Genomic DNA, 13,956 nt, shown 5'->3' with positions numbered 1-13,956 from the left:
TATTAGCTGGGAGCTTTCAATTGTAGAATCACATATACCATAGAAGTTAGCATATTAACTTTTATAAAACATTAAGAATTGTAATATGTTTAATTTTTAAGAAAAAGGTCACATCTGTTGAATATTCTACCTTCTTTATTGTTACCTATGGGTTCTGATCTCTACCCCTTACTCTGTGACCTTAAGCAATTCACTTAACCTCTCTGTGTCTCAGTCACCTCATTTGTAAAATGAGTATAGTAATACCTCCTGGATTGTGGTGATTCATAAGATAAATGAAAGGTGCTTATTTTTATTATTACTGGCATGTAAATAGTTATCTCTGGGAGCATGTATTAGAAGATACTGGAGACTGCAGAATAGAGCTAACTTTTCCCATCGCCATAGTTTCTGTCAGCCATGGAAGTAGCAGAAAGCATTAATTGTTGTTTAATTGGTTGTGATTTTTTTTTTTAATCAAATGGTTAATTTAATATAATATTTTATTTACCATTTAGGTTGCCAAAGCTTCTTTTCAGAGGAACAGTGATGCTTTGGATGCTGCACTATTCTACCTTGCAATGAAGAAGAAAGCAGTAGTGTGGGGTCTGTTTAGGTAAATTGCCTCAATACTCAACATGATTTAGTGAATGAAAATTGTGCTGTGAATCAGAATCCTAATACTTTTAAGAGTAGATATATGCGTTTGATCAAGTCAGCTTACTTCTTCGTGCCTTGGTTCCTTTAAAAAAATGGGCACAATATTGTTTCATCTTACCTAAAGAGTGGGGTGTTGTTAAAAAAAAAAAAGTTGATAAAAGCACTTTGGAAATTGAAAAATGCTCTTGCTTTCTGTTTCTGTATACATAGAGTAATTTGAACTTTCCTTGTTAGAAGAAGGGAAGAGAAGGTTGATAATAAATACCTAGCACTGAAGTTAGTGTTCTTTTTTTAGATGGATGTTTGAGGGTTTTTTTTTTTCTTCTATTTTTACTTGTTCTATAAAGGATTACAAAATATTTAAAATTTGGTTTAACCACTGGTGTTTGTGCTCTGGTTCCCAGGTCACAGCATGATGAAAAAATGACGACGTTTTTCAGCCACAACTTTAATGAAGATAGATGGCGTAAAGCTGCTTTGAAAAATGCTTTCTCTTTACTTGGAAAACAACGCTTTGAACAATCTGCTGCTTTTTTCTTGTTAGCTGGTTCATTGAAAGATGCCATAGAGGTAAAAATAAGAAAATATGCTATGCTATAATTATAAGAGATTGAAAACCTGAAAAGTGTATAGAGGAGATTATAGTTTTTTGTCATATGTTTGTAAGGGCAGAGAATAACTACAGAAGTTACTGAACTTAAATATGGGCACTGTGATAAATGAAATTATAAATAAATTTAAGTGAGAAACAAATGAAAAATTTTGGATAGGGGGTATTTTATGTCAAGGTAAATATATGCATTTCAAGTATAAATGTATGAAAAATGGCAAAAAATAGTTTATGACTATCTTCTGAACCATCTTGTGATTCTGAACTGTTTAAATTATATATAAGTCACAACCTTCTTATCTGGTGTAGAAAGTTCTTTTTTGGTTCTTTTTCTTCTAAATGGGATTCATAGATATGGAACTGAAATTGCAGTTTGTATTGTTTTGTAAGGTAGTTGTCCTACATATTGGAAAAGGAATGTGAAGAGGTAAAACTTAGCATTTTTTGATATATAATCCTGTTAGCTTGTTAAGGGAGTAATTATAAATGTTTCTGTTTATTTATGATACCTTTCTCTTAGGATACTTACTAGCATTATGAACATTCCAAATGGGTGAAGGGAAAATAGAATTGGAAATAATACATGAAAGAAGAAATAGGAATTATCCAACAAAGTGAAAATACTTTACATTTAGCATTAGTCATATTTTCAAAATTATCTCGAGTATATGATTTTTTAAAAATAACATGTTTATAATTTTGAAATGGGAAGTTTAGGCTAGAAGATACTCAGGCAAAGAAGAGACATGTTGATTGACTTAAAAATATGCAGATTGCCTGAATGACCACAGATTCTCAAGATAAGTTATATTAGAATATAAACTTATAGAGAGTAAAAATAATATGTGGTTTCATTTCATGTGTTATTTGCTAAATAAATAGAAGGCTCTTTTAAATTGGAAATTAAGAGGAACTGATATAAATAAGTTCAGATGTCATAAGTGGCATTAAATTTAAAAATGAATGTCACTAATTTAAATTGACCTAAGTCTGATGTTGATATACTTTGTTTTATGCTTATTTTATAAATGATTTTTCTAGACTGGAAGGTACTAAGTTCTGGTTTCGTATTCTTCTTGCTGTTCCTTAATCTATCAGGCAATCATTTGACTACATATACTTCAACCTCTGGACCCCCTCTTTCCTCTATGAGAGTATAAATGGTAGATAATTTCATGATATTGGTGGAATATTTTGTATCTCTAAATAATTATTAAATAAGTATTTGATATTAAAATTTACAGGTATGTCTTGAAAAAATGGAGGATATTCAGCTAGCCATGATTATTGCCCGTTTATATGAATCTGAATTTGAGACGTCATCCACTTATATATCTATCCTAAATCAGAAGGTTTTGGGTTGCCAAAAGGATGGATCAGGATTTGATTGCAAAAGATTACATCCTGATCCCTTTCTGCGTAGTCTTGCCTATTGGGTAATGAAAGATTATACCCGAGCCTTGGACACGTTATTGGAACAAACACCGAAGGAGGAGGATGATTTTCAAGGTAGGACATTTTGTAAGTTTCACCCTTTTTTTTTTAAAGGAAAACAGTTTCTGAGCTAATGTTCACTTAGATCAAAAACAAACAAAAAAACGCAATCATTACCAGATTTACTCTTCAACTTTGAGAAATTATCAAAATTTCTTGTGTGGCTGGAGGATTAGTCACTTATTATTTGTAATTGAATCTAGCATTTTGTTATAGCGAAAAAGACTTAACACATATTTTTACTCTCAGATATATTGAGGTATGTAAGATAGGATTACTATGGCATTCTAATATCATATCTGTTAAACTGAAGCATACAGAATGTTCGCTACATTACAAAGCTCTTTCCATTTAATTACATAGCCAATTTTTTTAAAATTTATTTTTAAGAAGAAATTTTGGCTGTTACATATATTGGTTTAGTGCATGGGCCTGGAAAAGCTTTATTTTTATGAGCTAAACTTTCTTAACTCCTAGTCATCCCAAATAATTTAGATTTTTTAAAGCTTCTGGAGGGTATTTATCAGCATTGTTAGCAATAATTTTAAAAACAGAGCAGCCAAAGTATTCATTAATAGAATAAATTATAGCCATAGTGTAGAAACAGTGCCATTAAATGGCGAAGTGAATTGATGTGTTAATATGTGCTTTAGTATTAAGTGAAAAAAGTAAGATTCAGAACAGTTAGATTCTTTTTGCATTTTACATATTTATGTATTTATTTATGTATTTAAGTATTTTACATATGTACGTATTATGTATCTATGCCTAGACTCTTTATTTTGCTGTGAGCTGGAATACTTCTCTAGAGTACAGCGTCCCTTAGCAACTGTTTGATTATGCTGAAGTCCAGTAGTATGTATAATAAAGGAAACATAAATGACTGATTCATTCTGTTTATTAGTTTTCAAAATAATAGCTTAATTCTTTAACATCCTACAAAGGTTACCAATTAGATTTTATTTTTTAAAGGTTATTTTGAGCTCACAGATTTAGATAGATCTGTGTTTTAAATCGTTGCAGATTGTTATTACAAATGCTCAGATTATCATCTTTAACCAGTGGGAGCCTCTCTTCAATTTCTTGAATCCTTTTGACATTATTCCTTGGTAGTTTCTTTGCCTTCTGGTTTGGCAAGATGTATCAAGCTCATTTGATATATTTCCTGCCCCAGATCTGGAAATGGCCTTTCCTCCAAAGAATAGATTCCTTTTAGTATGGAATAGTAGAGAGACCACAGCCTGTGCCCAGGGATTCTCATTGCTATTGATTTGGTCATCATTTCTAGGTTATTTTGATAAATGGAGCTAGGTAGTTGTTTTTCTCTGAGAATTCATGAGTTCACACTGAAATTTCAAATTGAAATGTAGATCGTAAGGTTCTTCTTAAATTTAAAATTCGTGTCTTATGTTGAAAAGCTTGGATTCTCAAGGCATTAACAATTATTTACTGTATTATGTGTATATAATAGTTTCAGAATAATGATGCAAACACTTTTCATAATAACAATACTGAGGACAGTTAAAACTTTTTTCTTTTTTGCAGCTATTTTTGCTTTTATGATATGTCCCACTAAGGATATACAGTTAAATTACTTGTTTTAAAGTCACCTTACAGTTCCTCTCTGCATGATGTTACTAATTTGATATACAGATTCATTTCTTTAATTTTGCTTTTGTGTGATTTTTTAAAAAATTATTTTCTTTCGAAATAATGTAAAATATAATATGGTTTTGAAATAAAAGTATATAAAACCAAGGTATTTTTCAGAGAAATCTAGCTTCTTTCCTGATCTCTCTACACTGTTCTTCCCTCCCTTTTTAGGGAACCAATTAAAGAATCTTTCATGTGTATTTTCTTTCCATGTAAAAAATATATAAGTGCATGCACATCGCTTCTCCACTTTCTCAGATAAAGGGTAGTTTACAATATACATTCTTTTACTTAATATATCTTGGACATCACTCCATAGCAGAACATAGGAAAATTTTTTTTTAATTTCATCTGTGTAGTTTTATTGATGATGTACCATAGTTTATTCTTTTATAAGTACAAATTAACATAGTACCTCGGATTGTATCTGTTTGATTTCTGTAGTTATCATCAAATCTTGTAACCCAGTGGTGTTTAGTTTCTACAACTACCTTCGAACTCATCCTTTGCTTATTCGAAGAAACCTTGCCTCCCCTGAAGGAACTTTGGCAACCGTAGGTCTCAAAACTGAGAAAAACTTGGTTGATAAAATTAACCTCATAGAAAGAAAATTATTTTTTACCACTGCAAATGCTCATTTTAAAGTTGGATGCCCTGTGTTAGCCTTGGAGGTACTCTCTAAAATTCCAAAAGTTACCAAAATATCTGCCTTACCTGCAAAAAAAGAACAGTCTGACTTTATTTCTAAAAAGGTGGGTGATATACCTTCAGAATCAAAAACTCTGAGTGATGACAATAGAAGTTCTGATATTGATTGGTCAAATGTAACTTCATCACAGTTTGATTGGAGTCAGCCAGTAGTAAAAGTTGAAGAAGAACCTCTTAATCTTGATTGGGGCGAAGATCATGACAGTGCCTTAGAAGAAGAGGACGAAGATACAGTTGGCTTAGTAATGAAAAGTACAGATGTCAGGGGGAAAGAAAGACAAGAAGATCAGAAAGCCTCAGACCCTAATATGTTATTGACTCCTCAGGAAGAGGATTGTCTTGAAGGTGATGCTGAAGTTGATGTGATTGCTGAACAACTAAAATTCAGAGCTTGTTTAAAGATCCTTATGACTGAACTAAGGACATTGGCTACAGGTTATGAAGTAGATGGAGGAAAACTCAGATTTCAACTCTATAACTGGCTTGAAAAGGAAATTGCTGCATTGCATGAGATTTGTAATCATGAAACAATTATTAAAGAATATGCCAGTAGAACATATTCTAAAGTAGAAAGTGATCTTCTGGATCAGGAAGAAATGGTAGACAAACCAGATATTGATTCATATGAGCGCCACCAAATAGAAAGACGAAGACTGCAGGCTAAACGAGAGCATGCCGAAAGACGAAAGTTATGGCTGCAGAAAAACCAAGATCTGCTGAGAGTGTTTCTTAGTTACTGCAGCCTTCATGGGGCCCAAGGTGGTGGTCTGGCCTCAGTAAGGATGGAGCTCAAGTTTTTGCTACAAGAATCCCAGCAGGTATGAACTTCACTTTTGTTTTCAATCTTGGTTATTTTAATAATTTCAATAGTTCTGCCAGTTGTAGCTATAAACCTTTTTTTTTCTAGTTAATCTATATGTGTTCAACTTCTCTATAGGAGGCAGATATTTATAATCTACATAGATCTTTTTCGTCTCAAGTTTTGGGAATCAGAAGTAGGCTTAAAAGCTTGAGTCATGCTCATCTTTATCTTCTACACCTAGCATACATAGTACCTGGTACATATTGGGTCCTCAATAAATTTTTGTAGACTGGGGGAATAAGTACATGAATATACTATTTATATTTAAATATTCATTGCCAATATTTTTATCAGATAACTATTGTTATTTTTCTCCTTCATTTTAACTATTTTGAAAAAAATAACTGTCACCCACAGGAAACTACAGTGAAGCAGCTTCAGTCTCCACTGCCATTACCTACCACCCTACCTCTGCTTTCAGCAAGTATTGCATCAACAAAAACAGTCATAGCTAATCCTGTATTGTACTTAAATAATCACATCCATGATATACTTTATACTATTGCTCAGATGAAAACACCGCCTCATCCCAGTATTGGAGATCTGAAGGTAATGTAAATTTTATCATTTGATATTGCACACATTGAGAAAGTAAATATGTTATACTTGTCTTCCAAATCGAACTTAGAGGACATATTTTGAAGTGCTACCTATTCAGTCCTGATTAGTTAAAGACTATTTATCCAATGAATGTAATTTAAAAGTAAGTATTCTTACTTCTGGAAAGTTATTGTCTTCCTTTAAGAGAGGGAAATAATCTTTTGGTAATAAAATTAATTTCCTAGACACTGAATATTCCTTTAGATCCTCCATTTTCTTTAAATGAACCACTAAGTTAGAAATATTTATGATGATTTGCTTACATGGCAAGATATTTTGAAAATACGGGTTCTAAGGGTATTTTTGAGAGAGCCATGATTGATCGGAAAGAGTCCCAGAGAAAGTATCCTTGTAACTGTGTCCCTGATGATTGTGTTGGAGGCTGTACAGGAGTTAGGGGCTGTCAGAGTTTTGGCAGAATTATTACTTAAAATTAACCTATTCATTGTTTTGAAAACTTAAAAATGGATAGATTCCAAGAAACCCTACGGAGCTTGGCAGGATCTGGAGGGTTGATCAGACTTCCACTGTGCTAGCCTAAGTGTATTTGTGCTGTGCTTTTTCCAATTCCAGTGGCTGATGTCATTTCAGGTCTCAGACTTTGTTCTTATTTCTTTTGTTTGAAAGGCCTGTTTGATCTCTGGTAGTACATTCTTCTGAAGGACCCAAGATATATTTTTCACATCAACCTATTAGAGACTTCTAATCTACAGCATACATTATTTTAGCAGAGATTACTTAAATTATTTGTTAGGTGAATCGGACACACAGAAAAGGCAAAATGCATATAAATTCTAAGTAAACATTTCCAATTCCTAGAAATTTGGATAAGGCTTTCAGAGAGTATGAAACTATTTCTAAGGTCCCTTCAAATTTTAAAATTTTATGAGTATGAAGATGTTGATTCAGTATAGCATGTTAGGATGTGGTTTTTATAGTATGTTGACAATTTTTAAACTTTCTAAATAAAATGTTAAGGTTATGCACTACTCATAAGCAGTAAGTAAATTATTTGCTTTCTGGAAAATCAACCATTTTACACGGTGATTGATATGTTTTCTAAACATTTTATTCATTCTTATTGATGAGATCAATTTTTTATTTTCATGGAGGGGAATTTCATAAGGCAAGTTTAAATAAAAGCTCTGAAAACTGTACTTACTTTGTTTTTGGTTTTTTGATTTTTTTTTTTTTTTTAAATATTACTATTTAAGCTAATTGTTAGCAGTCTAGGACAGACCCAAAAACATGAACATTAGTGCTTTGCTTAGGAAGCCTGGTAAATGGCAGGCTTACAGTAAATAAATATTTGATAAAGATGTGTCTGAATCAATTAGCTTTGTTGTGGGCATGCATATAAAGTTGGATGAATGTTATTTTAGAAGTTTTAAAGTAGTTGGTAGTGTCATAAAAGGATCTAGTCTTATGATATTGCTAGTTTCCTGGGTATTTTCTAATTTTTAAGATATTACTGTTGTGTAGAAATGTTAGTACAAAATGTAATTTTGGCTGTTTTGGTTTTAGGTGCACACACTTCATTCACTAGCAGCTTCACTTTCTGCATCAATTTACCAAGCATTATGCGACAGTCATAGCTACAGGTAAAAAAAAAAAAAAAAAAAATCACCCAAATAGTATTGATACAGCAAAAATATTAAACTGTTCCAAAGTTATATTGAAGTTCTGTTTCGTAGGGACTGAAAAATCCTCAAATATGACTGCCATATTTCTTTAATAAGAAACATAGAAAGAATGAAAAAAACAAATAATTATTTGTTTAGTTTAGCTGTCACCTGGTAACAACAGACATATAGAAAATGACAAATGATAAATAGAAATTAGCAACATCACCATTTTTTTTGTTGTCAAGAAAAGTTTTCATTATCCAAAATAATTTATAAAATGAAGTTTTCTAAATTTTTTCCCTTTTTGAAACTATGTCTTTTAGCATTGGATTAACTTCTATTTGTTTAACTGGTTTTCAGTTGAAAGAGGAAATACTTTTGAAAAATGAAGAAGTATATTCCTAACATTGAATTATTAAAATCAGTTTTACTTACTCATATGCGTAAAGCATAAAAGTCTTTGGAAGTGATATCAATTAGAAGTAATGGTTTGAATTTTTTAAAATGTAAAATTGCCTTCATCAGTGTGTACTTTGCATTTTAATGACTTGGACAGTGTAAGTAGTAAGAAATTGAATCACTTAGAAAGATGACCCAGATTTAAATGAATTATATTAATACATGAAAAGTTTGTAACATAGAATCACATTAAATTTGTATTAAACATATGTCTAGATTTTTTTTCAGCAATCTTTCGTGGGAAGATTTAATATTGCATAAAGAATTACTCTCTCAAAATGGCCTGTACTCTGATTTTAGCCTAATAAGGCCATGTCTAAGTATTCCTAAGACTTAGAAATGTAACTAAGGAAAAAAAGAGGGTTTTTGTAAGATGACTGTGGGTATCTTTATGTTCAAAGACAACTTGTTAGTTATTAATCCCTGGTTAAAGTGGCACCAAGTGAGAATTCAAATAAATTTTTTTAAATGTGTGTTTTCTAGTTCTTAAGCTATGATTAGCTCTCAAGGGTGTCAGCTTTACTTTTGCTTTTGTATTTTCTTCAACTCCACAAAAATGAGAGAAGTAAATATTTAGACACATTTTGGCTTTAGGATTAGGTATTTCTAAATTATGAGTCTCCAGATTTTAGTTTATAGTTTAATTCAGGATTAAGTTTGCACAATTTTGCAGAGCTAAGAAATGCAACAAAATAGTACCTGGAAACTTTCTAATAATTCTAGTACATTAGAACAGTAGTCTCCTTACGTCAGACTTTTTTAAAAAAATAAAAATAGATAAACACAGAAAAGATCTCAAAGTATTAAGCGGCTTCTGGAAAAGATTTTAAAAGACTAAATGTCATCTGCCCAACATAGTAAAATTTGATATTTTGGTATTTTGTTTTAAAAAAACTATCAATACACATTTGTATCTAATTTCAAGAACTTTCTAAAATCTTACTAGGACAGTGAATTGAGTTTTAAGAATTTTGTTTTTGTTATAATCATCTAAAATAAATATGTATAAAGTACAATTGCTTATTACCTCTGTTAAGATGATAAATAACAACTTTATATTTGTTTTAGCAGTCAAACAGAGGGAAACCAGTTTACAGGAATGGCATATCAAGGACTTCTTTTAAGTGATCGTCGAAGACTAAGGACAGAAAGCATTGAAGAACATGCAACACCAAATTCTTCTCCTGCTCAATGGCCTGGTAAGAATTTAAGTGTTTTTTTAAATCTTCTATTTGGCAATTCTTTTTTTAAAAGTTACCAACTGGTTTCATGATTGTTGTTCTTTGTGGATTTGGTGAATGGTTTTTTATTAGTTTTTGATGATATTTTCTATCATGGATTAGGACTTCTTAAGTACTGTAATGTCTGAAGGCTTGGAAAGTTAAGGCTTCAAAAGCAGCTGTGTTGACCAGCATAAAAAGAGCAAGGTTTAACATCCTTCGTAAGAGTGAGCACATCATCTTCCTTATCCTTAGAAATTCTGAGTCGTAGAGAGCAGTATCACAGAGATAGTCTCACAGATATATCAGAATCAGAGAGAACACAATTATTCTTGAGTGTGAATGTATACATTGGGATAGGAGTGACCATTCTATGGTACTTATGTCATGCTGTCTTCCCGTCCTTTTTTTGTCTGGTTGGTTCTCTTTCTCATTCACCACATTTCAAACTTCCTCCACTCTCTTATGAAGCCTTTTCTGGTCTGCCTTGTCATTTAATTTTTACTCTGTTTGCTTTGTAACTGAGTTTACATGTTAATGATCATTGTGAAGATTGGCAGTAGAAAGAAGTGACAAACTCAAAATGTGCATTTAAAATTCATTTATACATAAGTTGGTAGAAACATTGTTTTAATTTTAACTTTTTATTGAAATAATTTTAAACATACAAAGGTACAAAAATAGTACAAAGAGTTTCTTTATAACCTTCAGTCAGAATCCCCAAATATTAACGTTGTACATACTGCTTTATCATTCATTCCTTCTTTCTCTCTCACTCATTCACTTATGTGTATATATTACGTGTATTTTTCTCTGAAATATTTGAAAGTTGCAGACATGATGCTCTTTTAAATCTAAATGTATCTGTGTCTGTCCTAAAAACAGACATTCTTTTGTATAACCATAGTACAGTTATCAAATTCATCATCTTAAACATTGATATTTTTCTCTATAGATTTTTTTTTCAAATTTCATTAGTAGTCCATGTTACATTTAGTCGTAATTTCTCATGAATCTCATTCTTTCTCATGATATTCACACTTTTGAGAAGTACTAGCTGATTATATTTTAGAATGTCCTTCAATTTGGATTTTTCTGATGTTTTCTTAATATTAGATTCAGATTATGTATTTTTGTCAGAGATATCACAAAAGCAATATTGTGCCCTTTTCAATGCAAAATATCAAGGGGCACATGCTATCAGCTGGTCCCATTATTGGTACCGTTCACTGTGATTGCTTGGTAAGGCCATCTCTGCCAGATTTCTTCTTTGTAAAGTTACTATTTTTTTTCTTTGAAATGAATAAGGATCTTTTGAAGAGACAGTTTGAGACTATAAAATATACTTTTACCCACTAATTCTAGCATCCAGTGATGATTCTTGCCTGAATCATATATTACTGTGGAGGTCACTAGATGGTGATTTGCTAATTCTGTCATTTCTTCTACTTATTAGTTGAAATTGTACTGTAAGGAAGAGCTTTATCTTTTCCCCCTTTAAATTATGTATTCGCTCATTTCTTATATCAGTACAGATTAATAGATTCTTGTTTTATAGGTTATAAGCCATTTCTGTCATTATTTATCTTGTTGCTGAAATTATGGAAATATGTTTTTATATAATATGGATACATAATTTTGGCTAAACTGCAAATTTGGAATTTTTTCCTTCTGGAGAATTATGCTGATATATTTCTTCTGATATTATATATCCTTACAGGTGTGAACTCACTTATTAATCTCTTGAGTTCAGCCCAAGATGAAGACCAGCCAAAATTGAACATTTTGTTGTGTGAAGCTGTTGTTGCTGTTTACTTAAGTTTATTGATACATGCTCTTGCCACACATTCCTCCAATGAATTGTTTAGACTTGCAGCCCACCCCTTAAATAATCGAATGTGGGCTGCTGTTTTCGGAGGGGGTGTGAAACTTGTTGTGAAACCTCAAAGACAATCAGAAAGTATTTCAGGTAAGATTAATGTATGTAAATGTAAATAATTTCTAATGTTAAAATAAAAGATTTTTTAATATTTAAAAAAAATTTTATTTTGAAGATCAGTGATGTTTAAAGTATATTCCCTCTTGTTATGATAGTAAATAAACTCATGTTCAAATAAGAAACATACAGTATTTTCAATTTAACATTTTTTGGTACTAGAACAAATTTAAGGAGGATAAAAAAGGAATAGAGGAACGGTAAAGGTAAGTGAGAAGACAAATGTTAAGGAATGAGGACGTGGAAAAAGGATAGTTTTTAATTAGAGAAAGAAGATTTAAATAAATCCTTAGTCTTTATAGAACATACCAGCAGTTGGCTTCAGATTAAGTTTATGGTCATACAAAGTAGCTGTTCCATGGTTTATTTATTCCATTTTCTGTTTTTTTTTTTTGCCTTATGGACTAGAATATAGTTTTCATCCCACTTTTTAAGATGGTAAGATATGGTGAGATGTAGACTAATGCCATAGGAAAGGTTCCATCTTGATGCTGAAACATAGAAATTATCTGTATTCATCCTTTGAAATGGTCATATTACAGATAAGCAATCAGTGGCAGTTTAAAAAAGAACAGGTAAACAAAATGTGGTATACGCATATAATGAAGTATTAGTCAAAGAAAGGAATGAAGTACTCATACATGCTACAAACAGCATGAACCTCAAAAATATGTTAACTGAAAGAAGCCAGACACAGAAGTCACATATTGTATGATTCAATTTATGTGAAATGTCCAGAATAGGTAATCCATAGAGACAGAAAGCAGATTGGTGGTTGCCATGGCATAGAGGGAAGGAGCAATGGGGAGTGACTGCTTATGGGGTTTTCATTTGGGGTGATGAGAACGCTTTAGATGGCAGTTGCACAACAATGTGAATGTGCTAAATGCCACTGGATTGTACACTTTAAAATGTTTAGTTTTATGTAAATTTCACCTCAATTAGAAAAAAAATTAAAGGTGGTTTATCTTAGGGTAGTAGTCATGGGCACAGTGAAAAGTGGACATATTCTGTATATAATTTGAGGTTATTGTTGATAGATTGTTGATGAATTGCGTGGGAGAAAGAGGAGTTGAGATAGAATTGTCATTTTCTGTGATGAAGAACTTTAGGAGTGGAGTGGGTTGACTTCTACTTTTTGGCCCTCCCACATCTCATGAATTCCTGAATCCTTTTGACATTTCTTTTATGTATTCCTTGTATCTAACCCTTCCTCTCAGTCTTTACCACCCACCAACCTAGTTCAGGCCCTTTTTATGTCATCTTCATCCATCTTCCTCTGATTAAGCAAACCATACCTCATCATGTGACTAGCTCAAGAAGCTTTCATGAGAATGCCCATAAGATAAGCTCCTAGCCTCTTACCCACAAGCTATTCCTGGCCTAACTGGAGACTGTTGTTGTTATTGTCCTCCCTAATGCCTGTCTAGCAAAAGTAGTTTACTCCTCATTTATCCAAACCTTTGATCATTTGTTTTTATTCTTTCTCTTTTCACATTGAGCTTCTGCCCTTCTTTTAAGGCGTGCTTTCATTCTACATATTCAATGAATCTATCTTGAACAGCATAGCCAGAAATAATCACTCAAGTGCTCTCCTTTATGACTTATTGAATATACCATTTATTTTGTACATCTTATCTAGAATTACTTTAGCTTTTATTCTATATAGCACAAAGGATGCTTCATGGCAAGATACTCTTTTATGTTCTATCCTCATCTGTATCTCTGTCATGAAGGCTAGAAAACTGATACAGTAATTAGAATAGTTTAGAAGTACAGATGGAAGTAATTTACTCTGGACAAAACATGTTAAAAGTAGGATGAAAGAAAGGTTAACTCTTTGAATTAATAATGGAAAATAAATGCTGTTTTTTTTCTCCTATCTTTATTCAGCACCTCCTGTTCCTTCTGAAGACATAGATAAACACCGTAGGAGGTTTAACATGCGAATGCTGGTCCCTGGAAGGCCTGTAAAAGATGCTACCCCACCACCAGTGCCTGCAGAAAGACCATCTTACAAAGAAAAATTTATTCCTCCTGAACTTAGTATGTGGGATTATTTTGTTGCAAAGGTAAGGGGCTTGAAGAAT

At 32.0% G+C, this 13,956-nt stretch overlaps 1 protein-coding gene across 5 annotated transcripts in view; it reads left to right on the top strand.

Annotated features, from left to right (window-relative positions):
• Positions 1-13,956, top strand: part of DMXL2 (Dmx like 2) — a 117,394-nt gene that overhangs the window by 85,154 nt on the left and 18,284 nt on the right. For 4 of the 5 annotated variants that reach the window (XM_011355109.2, XM_023527847.1, XM_023527848.1 and 1 more), the window contains 9 exons: positions 498-595; positions 1,044-1,209; positions 2,494-2,758; positions 4,841-5,922; positions 6,324-6,515; positions 8,091-8,167; positions 9,719-9,849; positions 11,591-11,839; positions 13,760-13,938. In XM_011355109.2, the coding sequence (XP_011353411.1) occupies positions 498-595; positions 1,044-1,209; positions 2,494-2,758; positions 4,841-5,922; positions 6,324-6,515; positions 8,091-8,167; positions 9,719-9,849; positions 11,591-11,839; positions 13,760-13,938 (2,439 nt within the window). The remainder of the gene's footprint in view (positions 1-497; positions 596-1,043; positions 1,210-2,493; positions 2,759-4,840; positions 5,923-6,323; positions 6,516-8,090; positions 8,168-9,718; positions 9,850-11,590; positions 11,840-13,759; positions 13,939-13,956) is intronic. The other variant, XM_023527846.1, reaches the window with a different exon arrangement.

The sequence above is a fragment of the Pteropus vampyrus genome, unplaced genomic scaffold (genome assembly GCF_000151845.1).
Source record: "Pteropus vampyrus isolate Shadow unplaced genomic scaffold, Pvam_2.0 Scaffold19, whole genome shotgun sequence".
Lineage (NCBI taxonomy): Eukaryota > Metazoa > Chordata > Mammalia > Chiroptera > Pteropodidae > Pteropus > Pteropus vampyrus.
Note: the sequence above shows the minus strand (reverse complement) of the source record. Positions and strands in the feature narration are given on the sequence as shown.